Here is a 24,893-nt window from a genome sequence, read left to right on the forward strand (position 1 = left end):
CTACTTACAAACCACTTAGAAACTGTCAGGAGTAAAACCATCTTCATTTAACTTCATATGTGCCTGACATGTAGTGGCCTGAATTTGATTGTGTGTAGTTTGCCCTCTTGTGTGCCTGTCTGGAACAGCTTCCTACTCCCCCCCCCCACATGAAGGAGTTGAACCCCGGACTCTGTGTATAGTGGGCCCTTGGTTTTTAGCTAGGGTCTGACCATGTATTTCTGGCTGGCCTCAAACTTGTAGTCTTCTTTTTCACCTCCTGAGCACTGGAATTACAAGCATGTGCCTGCAGGCTCAACTGCAGTCTGTTTTTAAATGATTGCTTTCCTTTGTATTTGTTTTTATTTGTGTTTCTTAGAGACAAATAAGGGTCTCAAAGCTCGGTCTGGCCTTAAACTGGTGGTTTTCCTGCCTCAGCCTCCTCAGTGCTGGGATTACAGGTATGGTCACCATGCCCAGTTCATTATTGCTATGCTTGAATGAGTGTTCACTGCCACTCTTCCCAAGAATTCCTTAAATAACTTTTAACAAGTTGCTGATATTTGGAGTTTAATACTGATGTTTTTCTTTTACTTTGTGGCTGTTCCATTTTGTCATATTTAATTCCATACCACACATAGCTCCTATAATTTTCAATCCTTTTACCTTAGTTTCTTTTTTCCCTTTCTTTCTTTCCTCTTTCTTTGAGGCAGGGTCTCATTCTGTAGCACACTTCTTTGAACTTAAAATTTAGCCTGGTCTGGCCTTACACTCAAAGCAACTCTCCTGCCCTATTCCCTGAGTGATGTGGTCAGACATGAGTCTTCATGCTCAGTTTCATTTGCCTTCGGTCTGCTAAAATCTCTGAACTCTTCATGCTTGCTGCTTTACTTTGCCATCCCAAGCATACTGTATCTGGCTATTAGTAGTTCAGCTATATTGTCTGTAACCATCATGAATTTTGATGTGACTATTTTTTCCCCATATGCTTTTTATCTAGAAGATTCTCATTTAGGCTTAGTGTTGAGTTTCTTGGTCATTGGCTTTTAGGGGAGAAGATTCTGATACTTTCCAGCTTATGCTCCCGTGCTTTTATTGCACTTTTCTCACTTTGATTACAGCACTTATTTTTACATTTCATTATTATTAGTTTACTTGTTTTTGTTTTGAGACAGGAACTCACTATGTAGTTTTAGCTGACTTAGAACTAAAAAGGTTGACCTGTCTCTTTCTTCTGAGTGCTGGTTTTAAAGGTGTGCCACCATGCCTAGCAATTACATTCTAACTATGTGCTTACTGCTTTCTTAGATTGGTTTTTCAAGAGATTGCTGCAGTCTAATATTCTCCTAGGTGAGCTATTCAGCAAAGGCAAGGAAGGAATTTTTTATATGCAAGGCTTGAATCTTCTCCCAGCCAAAAATCATGGCTTGTATATAAAGAGTGCCTATTACATTAACTATTTATTAAAAATTTTGTTTTCAGGCTGGGAATGGTAGCACATGCCTTTAATCTGGAGGCTGAACCAAGTGGATATTTGTGAGTTTGAGATCAGCCCGGTCTACTTAGTGAGTTTCAGGACAGTCAGAAAAGTTTATGTAGAGATCAGTTTGCTTTCAGTTATAAGGTGGATAGCACTGAAAATGATTTATGTAAATGAGATATTTCTAGCTGTGATGTAAGGTTGATAAGTAAATTATGACAGTTAGCAGTGTACTCTACAAAATTTACTGTTACTCTCTAAATCCCTTTAGCATCCTTTGTCCAACAACAGAAACTATGTGTCTGAAAACAGTCACTGATTTTTTTTAATAAATTGAGCAATCTTATTATTAGTGAGTATAAAGGCTTTTTTAAAGATTTTTTAAAAATTCATTGGTGTTTTGCTGACTTGTATGTTATGTCTATATGAGGTTGTCAGATTCCTTGGAACTGGAGTTATAGACAGTTGTGAGTTGCCACGTGGGTGCTGGGAATTGAATCTGAGTTCTCTGGAAGAGCATCCAGTGCTCTTCACTGCTGAGCCATCTCTTCAGCCGTGTTAAAGAATTTGATTCATGAGAACATTTTTCTTTGGAGTAAGGTGCTTATTAGATGAATTTTGAAAGTGATTTTTTTCAGGGTTGGAGAGATGGGTCAGTATTTCAGAGGACCCCAGCTCATGTCCCAGCGTTCACATGGCTCGTATCATGGTAACTCCAGTTTCAGGGCTTCTGATGCCTTCTATGGCCTCTGGGGCCACGACATGCTTGCAGTACATACAGCACATCAGGCAAATACCCATACACATAAAATGAACAAAATAATAAACAAAACCAAAATTTTTTTTCATAGTTTGCTTAATAATTATTGTTTAATTAAAAGGGGAGAAATAAGATTTTATACATTTTAACATTCTTAGAAATATTTTTTACATTTATTATTAAATTTATTTTTAATTATATGTATGTGTGTGGGTCTGAGTGTAGGTATGTACATATGTGTGCAGGTGCCTGAAGTGGCTTGAGGTTTGTGATCCCCAAGAGCTTGGATGTTGTGAGCTGTCTTGACATGGATACTGGGAATTGAATTTTGATCCTCTGCATTCTTAACTCCATAGCGCGTGTGTGTGTGTCTGTGTGCACACGTATGCATGTGCCTGTGCCTGCGTGTGTTGTGCTAATGCCATGACACATGTATAGAGGCCAGGAGCAACATTTGGGAGTCAGTTTTCTGCTCTGTGGGCTTCAGGGATCAAACTCAGGTAGTCAAGGTTGGCAAGCAGTCCTACCTGCTGAGTCATTTCACTGGTTCACAAAGTTATATCCTTAGAGTTATTAAACTTTGTCCAAACGAAAATTTTTAAGTAAATAATTTATCTTATTTTTATAAAGCAACGTTCAGTAACGTCTGAGTGCCATTCCAGTCAGGGCTATGTGCTTCCTCAGCTATGTGCTATGTTCTACTGTCACTTAGTAAAAAGTGTTTGTTTCACAGCTTGAATTGATTATAAGTTTTCGTTGTGAACATTACAAGTAATATAATTAATCCCATGCATGACTAATTTAATATTAGCTTAGAAATATTGGTTAGAAACCATCTACTTAAATTTTATTTACTTAGTTTTTCCATAGAGTGAGGTTTTCACTTAAAAGAATTTTACTACATTTGGGCTGTGAACTTTTTCAGGTGGAGGAAGGTTGGTGGAGTGGAACCCTGAACAATAAGTTGGGACTTTTCCCCTCAAACTTTGTGAAAGAGTTAGAGCTCACAGAGGATGGTGAAACTCATGAAGGTCAGGACGAATCAGGTAGGAGAAAAAACTTGACTATGATTTTATCTCTTGGAATTCTTCTTTTGAGTGCTTAATCAGTTTCAGTTAGCCTGGTTTTAAAGAGCAGATTATAATGAGAATAGAAGGGGAAAAAATACCTGCTCAGTTTATTATTTTTCTTTCCCTGAGTTCTGTTTAGCATACTATTTGAACTGCTGAGTTTGCAAATGGCCTAGCTTAATAATTGAGAAAATTTTAAATAGCAGTCTTTTGTTTTCTGTATTCTTAATCCAGATTCTGTTTTCTCTAAAATCAAATGCCAGTTAATTAATTAATTGTTATTGCTGTTATTGTTATTTGGTCTTTTGAGATATGTAACTTTGTCAACATGGAACTCACTGTGTAGAACCACACTTTATTTGAACTTGTAGCAATCCTCCCGTCTCAGTCTCAGAAGTACTGTGATTCTAAGTGTGTGTCCTGCCGTGTTTAGCTTAATAAATTTGATCTCTTGTCAATTAGAGACAGAAATTCATCTTAATATTCTCATCATTTAAGGATTTAGTTGAGGAAATGTTAACCCAAGCTAATTATAAATTAATACTATTAAAAAAAACCACTGTTGTGGTATTTAGGAAAGTTGCTTTAAAATACTACTTAAATTTTGAAGTGTAGGTAGGATTGTACATATAGTGAGGATAAGTAATACATAGCTATTTTTGGTTATGTATGTTATGGATTTTAAGGGTTAGTCTATAACCTGTAAGATGCCAGTTACTTTTTCTTTTCTTTTAGAGTCAGTATAATGCCGAGGTGTGTGTGTGTTTCTTGTTTATGTGAGTAGTGACAGTGAATATATGCTATCTTTGCCTTTCTGTAATTAATTTGCAAACGAGAGTAATGATTTTATCAGAAAGGTATTATATGCAATTGCAGGGCAGTGCATTGCTTTGAGCTATTATTTTCTTTGACTTTTGTCAGTACTTTTAGTGTTTTATATACAGATGTGCAAATGATTTGAAGTGAAAGCTGTTAATGCGCAGAGAATGGATTCTGAGCTTTAGTGAACTGAATGATAAGAGACTTTTAGAGAAAATAAATCCAAATAATAATTAAAACTTTCATAGACTTGAAGTTGGAGACATGGCTCTGCAGTTAAGAGTACATACTGCTTTTGCAGAGCAGTTGGTTTCCCAGCATGCACGTTGGACAGCTCACAACAGCCTGTAACTCCATCTCCAGGAGGATCTGGTTTTTTTGGGCATCTGCAGTCATGTGCACATACCCACACGTACAAATAATTAAAATAAATCCTTACAAAATAAAAATTTATGTACAGTAGCATTAAATGTAATTGATAAAAGAAATCTAGAGTTGTTTTGAAATTATTCTCAAGTGTTCTATTTCCGACTTCAAGAGAATTTCCTGCTACTTTTGTCATCATTCATAATTTTGTATTTTTTTTTTGCATGTGAGTGAGGTGGTATCTTCTTTAACTCTACAACCTAAGAAATTTGAAGCCTAGAGAGCAGGCAGGCAGCCCTTTTTTATTTTTTTTAAAAAAATTATTTAATGTTTGTGGGGTTTTGCCTGTATGTTTTATGTATGCCACATGTGTGCCTGGTTCTCACAGAGGCCAGAAGAGTGTTGGATCCCTTGGGACTGGAGTTAACTGCTATTTGTATGCGGGGAATCAAACCTGGGTTTTCTGGAACAGCAGCCTGTGCTAGAGTTCTCTTAATTACTGAACTCTTTCACCAGCTCAAGAAGGCATCTTGTTAAATGGTAGAAAACATGAAGAAAATTGATTTTGGGAGGAAAAGCTAGGTTTTTTTAAATGGCAGAAAAAGGCATGAGGAGATAAAGTTCAGAAACATCTAGAAACCTAGAAAGTCCTTATAATCATTTGACTGATTGATTTCCATTTTTATTTATTAAAATTTTTGTTTCTCACTGTGGGTATGTATATTTGCATGTGAGTATGTGGGTGCCTGGGGAAGCCAGAAAAGGAAGTTAGATCTCCTGGAGCTGGAGTTACAGGCAGTTGCGAGCTGACTGATAAGGGTTCTGAAAAGTGAACTCAGGTCCTCTGGAAGAGCGTAAGTGCTCTTAACTACTGAGCCATCTCTCGAGCCCCTAGCCCTTCATTTTATAGCAGAGAAACCTGACACTATGCTTTTATTTTTATTGAAGAATCAAAATTTCTAAGAGTTTGGTCATTTGAATCCCATTGCCGAGTACTTTTATTTGCAAAGTGTTGCCTTATAGGACCATCTTAAGCATTTTGTTTTTGTTTTTTCTTAAAGAGGGTCTTGCTCTGTATAGTTCAGATTGACCTCAAATTCATGGTAATTCTGCCTGAACTTCCTAGGTGCTAAGATTACAGGCTTGTGCTAGAAATATTTCTTTTTAACTTGGAGAAACATAAAAATGGAAGAGTTGTCATATATCCTTTATCCAGATTTTATCTAGTTAACAATTCACCATGGTCTAGTTATTGTTCATGTTCTCTCTACATCTGTTTGAAAAATCTTGTTTATCTTTTGAGACCAAAGATTGTCTCAGTTACATTATTATCATCATCAAATCAGGACACTTTGTATTGATGATGTTGTTTCACACATAGTTCATCTACAGACTTCTTTAATTGTTCTCCTATTGTTTTATAATGATTTTTTTCTTTTGAACTTAGAACCACACATATGGTTTACCTTTTAATTGGTCTTTAGACCAGTTCCTTTATCTTCTGTCTGCTTTTTTGGGCATTAAGACTTTTGGGGACTGTACAACAATTGCTTTGATTTTTCTTGAGTGGATTAGGTACATTGTTTGTTTAAGATCTTGGAGACTTAGTTTTTAGGGTTCCCCACAGATATCAAAATCAGAGGACACTATAGTTTCTAAAATGACAGAATTTACATATAATTTAGGCACATCTGATTGTGCATGTTAAGTAATTTCCAGTTTTACTTATAATAACTAAGACAATGTAGATAGTTATTACAATGTATGTATAAGGAAAAACAAGAAAAAGTCTGTAAAAATGCAGCCATCATATACCTAACCACATTTCCACTTGGTCGAATCTGGATACAGAACACTTGAGTATGGAACTTTCATGGATACTGTGACCTCACTGTGTCTTTGCTTGGAAGACTCTTTGAAGTATTCTGATGGTTTATGATACTCTTATTAATCACTTTATTATTGATACCTTTTCTGAATGCTCTGTATATAAAAGCGAAAGACTCAGCCCCCTTTTTAAAATTATATTCTCTTTGATTTAATTTTGAAGCAGAATTTACTCTTCCTTATTTACACACACACACACACACACACACACACACACACACTACTTATTAGAATATATAAATTTTGTTCACTGCCAAATGCCTATTTTGTGGAATGGTGTGACATGTCGATAGTCAGCAAATGAAAGAATAATACTTTTTGGTATACAGAGAATTTTCAGGCAGTTTAGAAAGTGAAACCCTTAACTTTGGAGGGTATTGATGTCACTCTTACTAAGGGAGATGAAATAGGACACCTGGTTATCCAGTGAGTAGTAAATCATAGTTGGGCTGCTGTTGATTTCTTTTATACTTCTTAATGTGTAGAAGGCATGACCAGGAAATTAGGTACTAGGTATTTCTTAGTATTGCAGCCCTGTGGTTTGCCTGTTGGACTCTGATTTCCGAGTCATGACTGAGAGTGCTGAGTAGTGATATGAGAGCTCATTTACATTTCAGTGGAGGCTTGTCATTAAGTCTGCAATGTAATAGTTACAGACCGAAAGGAAGCCCACATATAAAAAACTGCTATTCACTTAGCATCTATAGTTTGTTTACTTTTAGTATGTTGAGCGTTTGTTGTCCAACATACTGTGCTTAGATTCTGGAGATTCAGTGGTGAATAACAAGCAGCCCCCCAACTTTGAAGCTTTTGTTCCATTCAAAAAGAAAAGACTTTATTAAATGAGTCAAAGTTAATGTAATTTGACACGAGAAATATGTCACAAGGAACTTCTGAGTACTATATATGTACATAAAGGGGGAAAACACCTTTTGCAGAAGTCATGTGTTGAGATCTCAAAATCAATAGGCCAGTGCCTCAGCAAACTTGAAGAGTGAAGAAAGGCTATAGGTTTTCAAGACCTGGAAGACATTCATTTCAGAGAGATTTTGGATTATATAGTTGAAGGTGGTAAGTGTTAAGGATGGAGAAACGTCAGGCATAAGCCACTAAAGCCACTAAATCACAGAGAATGTTTGAAGGGGAATGACATGATCAATTTTTCTTTTAAGCTGGATTCTTTTGGTTGCATGTGGAGAGTGCTTTGAAGACGACTGGCTGGCAGGCCCAGCTGAGAGTGTCGTGTTAATTTAGGTAGAACAGAAGAATGCTATTCTACCCATGGAGAGACTTTGGTAGAATGGGAGAGCTCCATCAGTTCTGTGTCATTTAGGACTTAGTTATGATGGGATGTGGAGAGTGACTGAAGAAGAGTGGTCAGAGATTACCAGCTAGTCTTTGGGTTAATGCAGATACTGTTTGTTGTCAGGAGCTAGGTTTAAGCTGGGAGAGATGGTGAATTTACTTTGGAGATGTTGAGTTAGAGCCCTCCTAGGGAATATGGAACTATCCAAGTAAAGATAATCAAGATAATCTCCCTTCTTCTCTTTCTCCCTCCTTCTCTTCCTTTCTTCACATGTATATACCTAAACACAGGGAAATGTGGAGCCATCTTTAAAAGCTTCTAGACTGGTGTTGTAAGATTAATGGTAAACTGGATTGTTTCTATTGAATGTTGTGTTTTCATCAGGTGTCTCTGTTGTATTACTTTTCATTAATACCCAGTATAATTCATGATTTTTTTTGGTAATTTTTCAACAAAGGATCACATTTCAGATTTTATAAATTGTTTTATGTTAGTACATGGAGGTATACATGAAGTAGTTTTTGTTGTACAAATTTAGTGAAAAAAGGGAAACAGATTTTATGGTAAATAATTATATATATGTGTATATATATTCAATGATTATACATTAGAGCTAGAGCAGAGGTGTATTTACTGAGCTATTAAGATGAGATGCTAATAAGCAGTGAAACAAACCAAGACAAGAGAGAAGTTAAAAAAAATGCGTAAATAAAAAACGAGTAGCAAGCTAATGGATTTAAATATTATTAATTATATTAAATATAAATGGTCTGAATATTGAATGGACAAAATTGCCAGACTGGTAAGTATACTATCAAGGTCTCTTATAACTCTTATCAGGTTATAAAAAAGATAGAACCTGATGTTCTGTATAAGACATACTAGATTTAGGATAGGATGGTTATATTAACATCAAAGGATCCTTCAGGAATAGAAATACCGCCATGAAGCTTCTTCACAGCAAAATGCTCTTTCACAATCTCATGCACTCCTGCCTGCAAACCATAACGTGGTGTTAGTTCTTCCCAGGTGGTGATGAATCAGTCATCTAGAGAGTGTCACCTCTTAAGTGTGACACTCCTTTTTGTGCCATTAGGAGACAAACCATATCTAAGTAGTAGTATCTTGCTAAGAATCTTTTGTTTTCTGAATTTCTTAGTCATAAAATTAAATATAGTTAGAATAGTTATTTTATTCAACATAGCAGCAAAAATCAATGAAAGTACATTTGAGCACTGTGTTGTTTTTCTTTGTTTTTTTTTTTTACAAAGTATAAGATACAGATATTGTAGAAAGTGTTGTAAAGAATTTTGTAATTTTGACTGTCATTCTTCATAAACAAAATTATTCTTTTAGAAATAGCTTTGACTGGCCCTACCTCACCATTACTGTCTCCGGGAAATGGGAGTGATCCTGGATCAGTTACACAGCCAAAGAAAGTTTTCCGAGGAGTTGGATTTGGAGATATTTTTAAAGAAGGCTCTGTGAAACTTAGGACAAGAACATCCAGTAGTGAAACAGAAGAGAAAAAACCAGAAAAGGTAGTGTACTAGTTTGGTTCTTATTACTATAATTCATACTGACCAAAACTGCCTTGGAAGGAGGAAAGTGATGGTTGGCTCACATGTCCAAGCAGTCAATCATTGAGGGAAATCAGAGCAGGACTCAAGCAGCAATAGAGGCAGGAACCATGGGGTAAAGCAGCTTACTGGCTTGCTCAGTTGGCCTGGTCCCTCTCACATCGGTCAGCAATCAAGAAGATGTTTCACAGACATGACCCACAGGCCAGGCTGGTGGAAGCAATTCCTCCATTGAGCTTCCCTCTTAGGTGATGGTAGTTTGTGTCTAGTTGACAAGAACTAACCATCACAGGTAATCACAGTTAACCGTCACAGGTAGTCACAGTTAACCATCACAGGTAATCACAGGTAACCAATCACAGGTAGTAATAATGAATTTAACTTAGATTAATTTTATTCATTGTTTCATTTAGTATTTTGGGGGTGAGGGTATTGGCTTTTTGTTTGTATGCTTTTTTTGAGATAAGATTCTTTATGTATCCTAGGCTAGCCTGGACCTCAAGATCCTCCTGGTAGCTCACTCTGCATCACTAAACATTTTTTTTTTTTTTAAGTTATAAAAGAGTGAAAGTCTGTTAATTATTTTTGAGGGTCATGCGGGCTTATGAATGGGAATCTTAAAGGAAACTTCTTGTAATTTGTAATGGCTAATTACTTTATTAGGGTGCTTATTAATTGGTAAATCTAAAACAGACTTTCCTTAGTGGCAACCTCAGTGTCCTTTAGTTATTACAGTGTAAATATAAAAGGGAAATATTTTTGTTTTTTAAAGCTAAAGATTTGTTATTTTTCTTATAATTTAATAAATACCTAAGAATGAACTATTTAAAGTGAATTCTAAATAAAATGTTAAATTACTTAAGTGCTACATAACTTTTCTCTGGATTCTCAACAGTAGCTAAATTTACTAACCTCAAATAGATAATATTATTAGCATTTTACTAGCATTTTCAAATGAAATCAAGTGAACAATCCATAATTTATAAAATCTAATAAAAAGCTAAAAAAGTAAGCTTTTAAGTTTTTGTTTTGGGAGGGAATAATTGCAATCTTGAGCCTTTCTTTGGAAGTTTTGGTTCCCAGTGTTTGTATTTTGGAGATACTGACTGAGCAAGTACTTCAGAAGAAAGAAACTTCATCCCTATAATTCTCATTTTAAAAAATAGCTTTATTTTATGTTTATGTGTGTGCACGGCTGTGTTTATGTGTATATGTGATATGCACACTTCAGCCTGAGAAGATCAGAAGAGGGAGCTGGGTCCTCTGAAAGTGGAGTTACATGTGCTTGATTGAGTTTCTGCGTGGGTGTTGGGAACCAAACCTGGGTCTTCTTTAAGAGCAGTAAGTGCTCTTATCAGCTGTGCCATCTCTCTAGGACCTATAGTTCTCATTTATATCTCCTTATCTCTTAAAATTTTAAAATAATTATTTACCCAATTCAGCCACATCTCATTTGGTTGGTGTAATACATTGTTATTTCTCCCGAGATGGTGGTCTTCTCCTCTGCCAGGTTCCTACATATTTTTTTTTATTTAATTGTGAGTTGGATTTAGGAAAGAGCATCTCTGCTTCCTACCTTGCCCTTTCCTACCTCTGAGACTCTTGGCATTAAGATTTTAGTATGATGACATATATCTTTAAATCCTAGTATTTGAGGTAAAGGCACATGAATCTCTGTGAATTTGAGGCCTGTCTGGTCTACATCTCAATTTCCAGGGCAGTCAGGGCTCCATAGTGAAATGCTGCCCCCCCCCCAAAAAAAAGATTATAGGGTATAATGAATTAATGGATTAGAGTCTCAGTTTTGTGAAATGGTGTTCTACAGCTTTTTGCTTTTGAGGGACATTGGACTAAATGATCATAGGTCCCTTTGAGCTCTAAAAGTGTATGATGGTACTGATTAACTTTTTTTTTTCTCGACAGGGATTAATGACATTGCATTAGTATTTTGCCAGTCACAATTCATAACGTCTGCTACGCAGTTATTAGTGAGAGTAGTCTCAAAGTAACATTATTTAATAAAGTAGGGAGCACTTGTTATGTTTTAGGTGATACCATATTAAAAGGTATGGTTAAAACTGTGAGAAATCAAAGTGAGTTTTTTTGAAGACACATAAACGTATTGGTAGGTTAGTTATCAGTGTATTCATATTTTTAACCGTTACATTCTAATGTCATGTGTGCCGCTCTATTTGGGTAGAGAACTCAAGGAAGCACTCATTGAAGGTGGTGTAGGCATACTCTATGGAGAAATGTCTAAGTAGTCTATGTAAGAGTTGTAACAGTACCTAAATATTTTCATTCAGATAGTAATGAAGTATAAAGTTTTTAAATTTCCCTCTTATTTCAGGGTTTGGGTGGGGTAGGAGTGATGTAGATGCAATACTCATATGAAACCCAAAGCTACAGAATACAGTAAGAAATTCTCAAATAATGCATAAATAAAATAAATTGAAAAGTTCCCCTCCAGTTTTAAGGCTTGGTGTTGTTAAGTATCCATTTTTGTAGATTCAGATTTGGGCATCACTGCTTTGATGGGTTAACTGCTTCCTAATATAAAAAAGAAGAATGACAATCCATACTTGATACCGAAATTTGTAAGGGTTAAGTTTCAGTCTATATAAAGTGGTTATTTTATTTATTTTAGAATTTCTATTATTAAATAGATAGTGGATACCTGAGTATTTATTATTTTAAGATAGTTTTAAAAATTAGTGGTTATAAGCCCAGCCCTCAGGAGGCAGAGGCAGGTGGGTCTCTGTGAGTTCAAGGTTAGGCTGGTCTACAAAGCAAGTTCCAGAATAGCCAGGGCTGCAACACAGAGAAACTCTGTCTCGAAAAACCAAAATAAATAAATAGATAGATAGATAAAATAATTAAAAAAAAATTAATGGCTTTTGGGTCTGGAGAGATGGCTTCCAGAGGACCTGGGTTAGATTCCTAGTTCAATTTGCATAGTGACTCCCCGCCCTCTGTAACTCCATTCCCATGGGATCCACTGCCCTCTTCTGGCCTCCATGGACACTGCCTACACTCGGTGCTCGGATGTAAATGCAGATAAAACAGTCATACATATTTTGAGGAAATTTTTAGACTGTTAATTTTTTATTGCTGAATCTTTAGTTAGATTACTAAACCTAACTATAAGTACCATTATAGAGGACTGGGGAAGTGTAAAGGAAAACTTGGTTTAACTTCTGTTATTCTTGGGCTGGAGAAATGGGCTAGCAGTTAACAATACATATTGGTCATATAGAGGACCACAGTTCACTTCCCTATATACATGTCAGGTGACTTAAAACCACCTGTAACTTCAGCTCCAGAGATCAACACCATCTTTTGTCCTCTGGGCAACTGAATTCATGTGAACATTCCCACCTTACAGATACTTATATAGACACATAATTTACAAACTAAAGTAAAATCTTAAACAATCTTCTTTTAGACTTACTTATTTTTGTCTTATGTGTTTAAGTGTTTTGCTCTCATGTATATCTGTACCAAATACGTGCCTAGTACCTTCAGAGGCTAGAAAGGGGCTAGGATCTCCTGATTCTGGAGTTACAGACGGTTGTGAACCACCGTGTAGGTGCTGGAAATTGAACCTGGGTCCTCTGGAAGAGCAGCTAGTGCTCTTAAACACTGAGCTGTCTCTTGAGCCTGAAAAGTAAAAATATTAATTAAAACCATTATTTTTATTTTAGCTCAAGTTAGTTGATAGTGTTCTATCCTCTTCTAGCCCTCAATTCTGCAGTCACTGGGATCCAGAACCCAGAGTGTGGAGGTGACAAAACCAGACACCGATGGTAAAAGTAAAGGTAAGCTCTGCAGCAAACCACTCTGGTATAGATACGGGTCATAGTGCTAACTCACCAGAGGGACTGGTCACACTGTACTCATTCCCAGAATAGTAAATCCTCCTGGAGAAAAACACACAAGGTTGAGAATTCTGGAGTGCTGTGTTCATTTAAGAATCTCTGAAGTTAAAACTGTATTTTGTACATCTCAGACACTGAGTATTATTTGAATGACAGGTAAACTTTTCTTATCATTGAGTATAAGTTTTAAAATTAATAGTTTAACTTTTAATAGCTTAATGAGTATATTATTTTACATAGAGGCTTAATAAGTATCTGCTGTATTAATCAATTTGTATAAGTCATATTATATATTCACATTATTTATATTCCTTATTTCAGTTAAGGAATATTGTAGAACATTATTTGCTTATGAAGGAACCAATGAAGATGAACTTACTTTTAAAGAAGGGGAGATAATCTATTTGATAAGTAAGGTAAGGTGGTTTTTTTTTTTCTTTTGTGAATCATCATTCATAGAAATATCTTTCAAAATTCTTTTAATGCCTGTAGAATATTAGCTTCAGATGGGTTGGGATTTATCTTGATTTTGGGTTCTGGGAACATAAATACAAGCTCTTAAAGTGATTTTAAAGTTTTTATTGTTTGTATTGCTTATAATTTATATACTAAAAACCAGTGATAGGGTCTAGAGAGGTGGCTTAGCAGCTAAGAGCATTTGCTGTTCTTGCAGAGAACCAGGGTTCAGTTTTAAGCACTCACATGGTTGCTTAGAGTCATTGTACATCTACTTCAGGGGACCAGACACCCGCTTTTGACTTCTGCAGGCATCAGGCATGCATGCAGCATGCGCGAGCACACACACATACACACATGTAGGCAAAATATTCAAACACTTAAATAAATCTTAAAAAGGAAAAAAAGAAAGAAATGACCAGTGATTACATTGCTTATTTTTATTCCTTTATTAACTACAAGAATTGGACATCCTAAATGTTCATTAGTAAGTAAGACGTCATTCATGAGACTCGACTTGCTGTGGGAAATGGTCCGAGAACAGCTTGTAGGAGTTGGTTTTTCTCTCTCTGCCCTGTGGGTCCTAGGATTTGAACTTAGGTTATCAGACTTGATGGCAGGCACCCCTCCCTGCTGAGCCATCTCACCGACCTTGGTACCCCTATTTTAAAGAACAAAATGATTGTATAAATTAGAATAAATTCTAAGGCAACAAGAACCCCCTGCCCCCAAAACAAAAATAAAACCTCCTGGGTTTTAGGTCTGGGCAGAATGTTATAGTAATAATTACTTATAAGAGAATAATAAGTATTTACTTTTGCTATAGCCTTGTGGAATATTTTGTTTTGAAGTTCTTATTGTTTTAAGTTAACTGTTAACATTTGGGTTAGTGTATGTGATCCTTTTTTAGTAATACATTTTATTGTGTACATTTAAAGTGTATAAATTATGAATCCAAAAAGATAGCAAAAAGGCTAATGAAAGGAATATGTTCAACATCTCGCTTAACTACCTACCTACATGATAAATAACTGTAGTCCACAACATTTAACATCACCCCTGTATATAATTCTTAATATTCATAGAGTTTATATTGATAAAATTTAATACTTTATGCAGGTGATCTTTAGAAGTGCTAATTTCTGAAGCTGCGTAAGTGATTTTTAGTATTGCATATAAAATGTTAAGATAGTAAAAGTTTAGGAATTCTTATATTTTTCCTGTTTCTTCTTACCTATTGTATTTTTCTCTTCTCTACCACCCCTGTCCCCATGAGAACATTTTAAAATTGTTTTGATTTTAAATTTTTTGTCAGGGTCTCACTCTGACTAGCATGGAACTTGGCGTATAGACCAGGTTGGCCTCATTGTCACAGAGATCTGTAAGCGTCAGCCTCCTGAGTTGGGATTTAAGGGTGTGTGCCATCACACCTAGGTATTAAGTCCAGTTTCTAACTACTACTAAAAGTGTAGTATGCAGGGAATAGTTTTTCTGGGAAAACTGCCTACCATAGTCCGTTTCCTTTAAAGATCATAGAAGTCATCCTAGCTTCTTGTGAACTTTCCCCTTATTTAATAACTACTAGCTTGTGTCTGCAGAGCTAGGGGCAGGAGGATATTCAATTTGAGGCAGCCTTTGCTACCCGGTTAGCCCCCCCCCCCCCCACTGCAAAAGAGGAAAAAAAAAAGAAAATGTGGAAAATGTGATACATTAGTGTAACTGCTTGGTTTGTGTTTTAGGACACTGGAGAAGCAGGCTGGTGGAAGGGTGAGCTTAATGGCAAAGAAGGAGTGTTTCCAGATAACTTCGCTGTTCTGATAAGTGAACTAGATAAAGACTTTCCAGTAAGAGTCTATTTGCTTTTTAGTAATGATGATACTTTAACGTTTGCAGATAGTTTTTCAAAAATAGAATTTTTATATTGCTGAACAAATTTCATAAAATTGTGCATTTAAGTAAAATTTGATTTGCTGTGAAACATTTTATTTCAGTCTTGTATTTTGTTCTTGATATTAGCTCTCTATATACTGAAAACCAGCTGTGCCTTCTTTACCTTTTCTGAGTCACAAAAATGTTGGGTTTATATAAGTTGAATAGACTCTTAATTTTCTGAATGAGATTTAATGTTAATGAAAAATGTCAGTTTATTGTATGGTATTGTGAAACTGGGTGCTTGCCTCCTTAGACATGTAATATTTCTGTATAAATTCTCAAGAGAAAACTAATCATTCATTAGTACTAGATCTTTTGCCTTTTCGTGCCTTGACACTTTCTCCACATGCAAGGTTACTCGAGCTTACCAATTAGAAGGCAAAGCAGTTAGGTGTACACAGCAAAATAGGCTGTCATCTTCAGTTCAGGCCGATGCAGAGCATGCTAATCTTTGTAGTCTTTAATCAAGTAAATTATTGGCAATTATATTATAGAAGCTTAGGCTGTCTGAGTTCTTTCCTTTGCTATATTGCATTCAGTTTTGGTTCAGCTTCCAGTTTACTTTTATTCTTTCTTTAATGAGCATTTTTCCTGCTTTTATTATATAAATTACTAGTTATTCGTTATTTGGAACAACACGATTAAAAATGTTAGAAACTTTCTAAGACACTAAATTAAGTCTTAAAAGTTAATTAAAAGCTTAGAAAATGGAGGGGAAAGGAGGCCTTTGCTTTTAACTATCTATGAGAGTTCTTTAGACTTAAGAGTGATAGCTAGGTTTATCATTACTAATTTCTCATATGTACTTTAAGTTTTTATTAACTTATTCTTTCCTGTTTTGTACATGTAAATATTGATCATACTCCCCCTTATTATCCTCTTTTATCACATCCTCTTTCTCAGCAAATCCTTTTCCATCCCAAGAAGTCCTTTTTTATTTTCATTTTTATTTGTAACCAACTGTATTTAATTAGAATTGACTGTGGATGGGGGTTTATTTGCTTTAGCCTTGAGGAAGGGCAAATTACCAGTGGCTCCACCACAGAAGAATGACACCTCACACCTAGGAACCATTACTGCCTGTAGCTGCTCCTCAGTGGGAGTGGGGCATGATGAGTGCGGTGCTGATGGGCTCAGTCCTAGGGAGAGGTCATGGATGAATGTCCTCCTCATATCCAAAAGCCAGCTCTCCACAGATGTCCTTCCCACCTCTTGTCTCTTACTTTTTTTTCTTTCTGCACATACTTCTTTGGTATTTCTGAGCCTCCTTGATGGGTATGATATACATGGCCAAGTCAGAGTGTTGAAAAATGGTTTATTCTTGGCACTTTATCCTGTTATGAGTCTCTGCATTATCTATGACTTGATGAAAGCAGAAGCTACTCTGTTTTAAGGCAGAGAACACTCTATGAGTATAAATAGAAATATTTACAGGACAGTTTTATATCATGTCTGTATAGAAAATGTTAGTAGTAGTTTCCCTTCTGGAGCCTATGACCTCCCACTCCATGTGTTTTTGACCAGGTTTGTATTATCAGGCCTGAGTCCCTCTGGTAGAGCAGACAGAAATCTAAGCAGAAGGTGCTTGGTTACCTCCATACAGTCCTGCCACTAGTGCACCAGTGGGCACAAGGCCTTTTACCTTCTGTCCCTGAGCTGGGAAGAAGGGGCAAATTTTTGTTTGGAAATCTAAGACGAATTAGATGAAGATGAAAAAATTTTGCTCACCAAGATTTTTTGTTTTTACCTGATTAACTAATTCTTTTTTTTTTTTTTTTTTGGTTTTTCGAGACAGGGTTTCTCTGTGGCTTTGGAGCCTGTTCTGGAACTAGCTCTGTAGACTAGGCTGGTCTCAAACTCACAGAGATCCACCTGCCTCTGCCTCCCGAGTGCTGGGATTAAAGGCGTGCACCACCACCGCCCGGCAACTAATTCTTTTTTAAAAAAGTATTTGACTAGCTTTTGATCCAGGAATCTGTTTGTTGTAATAATATTTTTTTCAGTGGCTTTTCCTAGTTGTTAGGTTCTTAATATTTTATATTCTTGGCAAGCATGAGATGAGAAACAATATAATTTATATTAATTTATTTTTACTCTAAATAACTAATCAGTTTTAACTTTTTTTCCTTCAGAAACCAAAGAAACCACCTCCTCCTGTAAAGGGTCCAGGTTTGTAAAAAAAAAAATGCATTGTTTAGTTGATTACTTTTCATATTTTTAAATTACAAAATAATAAGGTTTAATGTAAACCATTGAATTTTATTATTAGCAAAACCAATTAAAGTTAGTATTAAGGCATTTTAGATCTATGCAAAATTAAATGTTCACATGCATTATTCATTATTTTTAAAAGTACAAATTATATAAAATAAGGATCCTACTTAGGCATGGTGGTACATATCTGTAAACCCAGCCCCTTTAGGATTCTAAGTTCAAGGCCAGCCTGGGCTGTATAGTTAGAACTTGTCTCCAAAAATAAAATAAGGATCTTCGGGATAATTTGAATACTTCAGTAATAGGAATATTGAATTAATACAAATTATCAAGTTTAAACCTATTTTAAAATGACTTGGCTGAATTATATATTCTACTTATTTTAAATTTTATGTATATATATATATATATATATATATATAATTTTTTTTCTGGCATGCATGTCTGGGTACCATGTGCATACAGTGCTTATGGATGCCAGAGGGGGCACCAGATCCACCCTACGTTTGGAGTTAAAGATAGTTGAAAGAGCTTGCCACATATGTGGGAGTACTGAACCTGGGTCTTCTGGAGGAACAGCTAGTGCACTTAACTGCTGAGCCGTCAGTCCCTCCTCTGCTCTACTTTGTCTTTCTTGCTAATTAATTGATTGATTAATTTATTTGTTTTGAGGCAGGGTCTCAATATGTAGATCTGGCTAGTGTAGAGTTCATTATGTAGACCAGGCTGGCTTTACTCAGAGACCTGCCTGCCATAGCCTCTCCAATGCTGGGTTTAGAGGTATGTGCCATGACACCTGTCTCCATACTCTACTTTTTTTATCCATAGTTTTTGAACAAATGCTTCTTTACACAAAGTATTCCTAAATATACTTTGGAGGTATTGTGCATTTCTTTTGCTTTGGGTTTTTGCTTTTGGTTTCTTGAGACCAGGATCTCACAGTGTAGCTGAAGGGGAAACCTGAGCTAACTAGATAGCTCATGTTAGTCACAAACTTAGGATCTGCCTTTACCTCCTGAGTGCTGCAATTTCAGGTGTTTTACGATCATGCCATCCCTATTATATGGCTTTGCAACTCAAATAAAGTGTTATCTTATGAGTATAGATGCATTCATAACATAAAAATGCCAAATCAAGGAATGTTAATGGTTTTTCATGTTAATCCAAGTACAGATGAAGAAATTAATTTGAATTCTGATGTTTAATTGGGTACCAGAAATGACCATCTTTTTGTTCTTTTCTCGTATATTATTTTTTAAAAGTTGTTACTCACTTTCTTCCCTACCACTAGCTCCAAAGCCTGACCTGTTAGCTGCAGAGAAGAAAGCTTTTCCTCTAAAATCTGAAGAAAAAGGTAAGGCCGATTCCTCCTTTACCCAGAAAATCCTTTCTTTGATTGTGTCTTAAAGAAATATGACCACGATAGATCATTTACACGGTCTTTATGTACTTGTTGATACTTACTTTGCAGTGCTAAGAGCTTTCTAGGAATGAATATTATATAAAACTGATATAAAATTAAATCTTTCATCATACTGATAATTTACATTCATTAAAAAAGTAAATGAAGGCTGGGCAGTGGTGGTGCGTGCCTTTAATCCCAGCACTCAGGAGGCAGAGACAGACTGCAAGCAGATCTCTATGAGTTCAAGGCCAGCTTGGTCTACAAGAGCTAGTTCCAGGACAGGTTCCAAAACTACAGAGAAACTGTCTCGAAAAACCAAAACCAAAACAAAACAAAAGTAAATGAATTCCTCAGTAAGATGTAGTATCTGTTTCATATTATGTATAAAAAAACTAGTTACTTGGGCTGGAGAGATGGCTCAATGGTTAAGAGCACTGACTGCTCTTCCAGAGGTCGTCCTGAGTTCAATTCCCAGCAACCGCATGGTGGCTCACAGCCATCTATAATGAGACTTGGTGCCCCCTTCTGGCATGTGGGAACACATGGAAGGAATGCTGCACACATAATAAACAAACAAACAAACAAACAAACAAATAAATAAATAAATAAATCTTAAAAAAACTGGCTACTTGATGAAAATTAAAAAAATTTTAAGAATTTAACTATGGAGATTACTAGGTATTTTTTTAATCTTGTACATGAACTTGGGAAGTTTTTCCTAGATACCATGTATTTTGTCAAAAAACATTTTATATTGTTATTAAATTTAGGAAAATAAGATTTTTCCTGTACAAAAAGATCTATGATGTTTGTCTCTATTAGATTGGGCACAAACTGGAATATTGCTTCAGGATGCCTTTATTTCTTTGGCTAGTGTTAGAGTTTAACCTGTCATTGTTTCTTACTTGAATTATGTGTCTTAACTGATTTTTCCCACTTTAGCTCCTTGTCTGGCTTGTACTTCATAGCATATTCAGAATCATCTCTCTTTTGCTCCCTCCCTCCCTCCCTCCCTCCCTCCCTCCCTCCCTCCCTCCCTCCCTCCCTCCCTCCCTCCCTCCTTTCTTCCTTCCTAATTTTTGAGTCACAGAAAGTTGAACCAAGGGCTAGCAAGATTGACTCAGTAGGCAAAAGTACATTGCTACACAAACCTGATGATCTGAGTTTGATTCATGGGACCCCGCATCAAGGTTGACTGTGACCTCCACACATGTACTGGGCCATATGTAACCCCTATGAGTTCTCTGGCTCATTCTCCTCCACTATAAACATTCTGCATTGGTGTAGTGTATTGGTTATGACTGGTGGTTACAATTATAATTGACATGCCATCATCTTTAAGAATTCTTTTTTCCTTATTTATTTATTCATTCATTCATTCATTTATTCATTCATTTATTTATTTATTTAAGATTTCTGCCTCTTCGCCGCCACCGCCTCCCATTTCCCTCCCCCTCCCCCGATCAAGTCCCCCTCCCTCGTCAGCCCTAAGAGCAATCAGGGTTCCCTGCCCTGTGGGAAGTCCAAGGACCACCCACCTCCATCCAGGTCTAGTAAGGTGAGCATCCAAACTGCCTAGGCTCCCACAAAGCCAGAACGTGCAGTAGGATCAAAAACCCATTGCCATTGTTCTTGAGTTCTCAGTAGTTCTCATTGTCTATTATGTTCAGCGAGTCCGGTTTTATCCCATGCTTTTTCAGACCCAGGCCAGCTGGCCTTGGTGAGTTCCTGATAGAACATCCCCATTGTCTCAGTGTGTGGGTGCACCCCTCGCTGTCCTGAATTCCTTACAGTTGAATTTACTGTGTGTTGTACATTCTGTTGGATGGACAAGTGCGTTGTGACGTGTACCCACCATTCTGTCTTCAGAATAGTTTCACTATAGCTCCTTGTCTGGCTTATACTTCAAGTTTCACTATTCTGAAAGTTCTCTACTCTTATCTTAGATTACCCTCATCCTAACCTTTGGTAGTCACTTTTCCCTTATCTCTTTCTATACCTTTGCATCTCCCATTATTTGTAGTATGTAATCATTTTTATTGTTTCTTTAATTTACTATGTATGTAAAAAAAATCTACCCATGGTTTTTCATGAGTTGGTAGTTCATTTGCTTTTACTACTGCTTCATTGTCCATGTGTATTGCCTATGTATACTGAGGAATATTTTGAATGGTTCTAAGTTTTTGCGCTTATAAGGAAAGATGCTATAAACATGTATGCAGATTTAATTTGATCATACATTTTAGTTCATTTAAATAAATATCAATGATGAAGTCACTGGATCCTTTGGTAAGGGTATTTTTAGTTTTCTAAGGAACTGCCAATCTATTCCCAAATAGTCTCATGTTGTATTCCTACTGGTAGTGAAACTTTGTTTTGTGTCCTCAGCAGTATGTAATGTTTTCTCTGCTTTGTGTTTGTATTCTGATAGCTGTGTAATGGTGTCATATGGTTCCACTTTCTTAATGACATCTGATATTGAACATCTTTTCATGTGCTTGACAACTTTGGTGACACGTATGTTAGATTTTTAGTTCATTTTTTATGAGTTTAAGAGTTCTTTGTTTATTGAGTAGCTACCCTTTATTACATGTGTTTTTTACAAACACTTCTTTTTCCATTGTGTGTCTTATTTCTCTTATAGAACAGAAATTTTATTTTATTTTACTGAAATTTTAAATTTTTTAAGGAAATTATTATGTATGTATATATGATTTGTATGTCAGTGCCAGAGTTGTGCATGTGATTTGAAGACAACTTTTGAGAGTTGGTTCTCTCCTTATCACCGTTGGTTCAAGTTATCATATATATTCAAGACCATTTTTGATCTTTTCTCTGTTATATTGTAGGAAATTTTATAATTTTTTCTTCACATTTAGGTTTGTGATGTTTTGAGTTTTGTTTAGCTTCTTAGCCTGCCCTAAAGGCATGTATTATGCTGTAGGAAAAAAGTCAGACAGAACCTGATGCTCTTGCAGAGTTGAAGGCACAGAGTAGACCTTTAGGGTGGGATACTAAGTCAGTTGTGCAGAGTGCCAGAGTATTATGGGGTTCTGCACAAAAGGAGCACTTGGAGATTTGCTTTGGAATTACTGTGAGGCTTTGCCTGTATGATGTGAATCTTGACAGCTACCAGGAAGAGGGGAGGTGGAGAATAAGTCATGCCAGTTAAGTTAGATGTGGAGGTCAGAGGAGCAGTGAGGAAGGCCATAGTTTCAGGGCAAACATGCTCAGTCAGAGCTGCAGATCTGAGTTCATAGGGCAACCAGTTCCAGGTTCCTGTGTCTCAGGGCAAAGGGTTGCATCGGGAACACATGGTTAGAAATAGGATAGGACAGTTTCTTAAGGAGAAAGATGCCCAAGAATGGCAGTGGACTAGAGGGAGGGCTAAGCAAACCTATATGCAATTTCCTTAAAATATTTTTCAGTATTTTCTAGAGATTCAAATTTAGCTAGCTGTTGCTCTATAAAGGGCTCTACTTGATTATGAAATAGAAATAGGAAGCTTTGTATTTTTCTCCTGGTGGTATAGGGATGGGATACATTGCTATATTTTGAGGCCATATAAAAATAGACTTTTAGCCAGGCATGGTGGCACATGCTGACAATTCCAGCACTTGGGAGGCAGAGGCAGAAGGCAGTCTGAGCTCAAGCCCATCTTAGTTTACATTGTGATTTCCAGAACAGCCAGAACTACATAGAGACACCTTGTCTTCGGCAAAAACAAAACAACAGACTTCTGAATAATGATCAGTAATTTGACAGATTACTTTTTTTTTAAACAAGCTCTATTTGTACATGGTAGAGTAGAGGTAGTAATACTTATTTGTTTTGATTTAATAAGTGTTTGCCTACATGTATGTATGTGTACTGTGTGCATGGCTGGTACCAAGGAGGCCAGAAGAGGGCATTAGATCCCTGGAACTGGAGTCACAGACAGCGAGTTATTGTGTAAGTGCTAGGAACTGTATCTGGTCCTCTACAAGAGCAGCCAGTGCCCTTAACTGCTGAACCTTTTCTCCAGACCCTACATTTTATAGTTTTTGTTATTTTAAGGTGAAATTTGTTTAAAGAAGGTGTGCTGTGTCTTGTGATACTGATTCAAGTTTATTATTTACCAACTTCTGACTAAGAGGAAATTTCATAAAATCACTTGTGAGCTTTTATTTGCATTATTTTTGAAGACAAATAGTCATTCAGTGCTGGTCCTAAGTTTATTGTTTTTTAATTGTGTCTGTCGTACTACTATGTGGATCTGTGCTGTGTAATCACAGATGTTCTGCTAAGTATTTGTGCTTCGTACTTGAAAATAAGGAAGTGGATATGCTTTCTGTAGGATGTGTTTGCTGTCTTTCTTTTGGTGAGGTTGTTTTTAATGAATGCGGTATACAACCATTATAATACTGTTATTTAAGCATTTTTCTATCAAATAAGAAATATTTATTTCACTAAAATAGTGTTACCACCCCTAATAGCAAACCAAGGTTGCTAGAAGTATAACAAAAAGCATGTATTATTTGTAATTAGGTTTTTAATGAGTTTTGGCTCCACTGGGAAATTTTTTAAAAAAGATTCTTAAACATGTTAAAGTGCAACTTTCAAACTGTGTGCTTATACACATACGCAATGTGAAGGTTAATATTGATCTTTGCTGGAAAAAAAACACCTAAATAGTTTTGACTATTTAAATATTTTTTAATCATCAGATGAAAAAGCACTGCTGGAACAGAAACCCTCTAAACCAGCTGCTCCTCAAGTCCCACCCAAAAAGCCCACTCCACCTACCAAAGCCAATAATTTATTGAAGTCTCCTGGAACAGTGTACCCAAAGCGACCAGACAAACCAGTTCCTCCTCCACCACCAGCAGCCAAGTAAGCTTTAACCTGATTTAAAATTAGGTGCTCATTACTCACTTTGACCTGAAGGCCTCTGTTGCCTTTTTAAGTTTAGGTATCTATTTTCCATATATTTATTTCTTTGTAGACTATTAGTTCTTTAAATGTTAATCTTACATCAGGATAAATGAATTCACTTAAACTGTTTTTGCATTTCTGATTTTGTTGTGATTAGTTTTAGGATTAGAAGTCTATGTTCATACATAGTTTTACAGAACAGATGGAAATTAGTATTATGTCACACAAAAATCTTTAATGTCATTAAGTCACTATTTTACCTTCAAGTAATTTTTGCATGTTTGTTTTCTCATTTAAGAATTAATGGAGACGTTTCTACTACAGTTTCTTCAAAGATTGAAGCTGAGCCAGTATCAAAACCAAAGCTAGACCCTGAACAATTGCCAGTCAGGCCAAAATCAGTAGACTTTGATGCTTTCATAGTCAGAAATTCCAAAGAAACAGGTAAGTTGAAATGGACAAGATACTGCTTTTAATAAAAGAGTCAAAATGGATTTTAAAAACTCGAAATTTGTGTATGAAATAATATCAACTAGTTGAAATAGACTTAAAATTTTGTAGCTTAGAGTAGAAAAATAAGGTGGTAGAATATAATTCTGTCTGAGCCGGGATTTCTTACTGATGATCAAAAAATGAACAAGATTGACACGCTTGGTATCTCATTATGTCTTCATAATGAAATGACAATATCTCTTAAATTAGTCAGAGCTGAGTACATTTTGGTGTTAAATATTTGAAAACAAGGGGCCAGAGAGATGATTATGATGGTTATGAGTACTGGCTGCTCCTCCAAAGGAAAGGCTTGTTTCCTTGAATCTGCATGACAACTGTCTGTAACCCCAGGTGG

The 24,893-nt window shown here is 36.1% G+C and overlaps 1 protein-coding gene across 3 annotated transcripts in view; it reads left to right on the top strand.

Moving 5' to 3' along the window:
- Positions 1-24,893, top strand: part of Cd2ap (CD2 associated protein) — an 85,396-nt gene that overhangs the window by 38,389 nt on the left and 22,114 nt on the right. For all 3 annotated transcript variants that reach the window (XM_057794778.1, XM_057794780.1, XM_057794779.1), the window contains exons 5-13: positions 3,145-3,265; positions 9,024-9,208; positions 12,987-13,065; positions 13,447-13,541; positions 15,321-15,425; positions 17,646-17,682; positions 19,019-19,081; positions 23,839-24,004; positions 24,345-24,490. In XM_057794778.1, coding sequence (XP_057650761.1) covers positions 3,145-3,265; positions 9,024-9,208; positions 12,987-13,065; positions 13,447-13,541; positions 15,321-15,425; positions 17,646-17,682; positions 19,019-19,081; positions 23,839-24,004; positions 24,345-24,490 — 997 coding nt within the window. The remainder of the gene's footprint in view (positions 1-3,144; positions 3,266-9,023; positions 9,209-12,986; positions 13,066-13,446; positions 13,542-15,320; positions 15,426-17,645; positions 17,683-19,018; positions 19,082-23,838; positions 24,005-24,344; positions 24,491-24,893) is intronic.

The sequence above is a fragment of the Chionomys nivalis genome, chromosome 19, assembly GCF_950005125.1.
Source record: "Chionomys nivalis chromosome 19, mChiNiv1.1, whole genome shotgun sequence".
Taxonomy (NCBI): Eukaryota; Metazoa; Chordata; class Mammalia; order Rodentia; family Cricetidae; genus Chionomys; species Chionomys nivalis.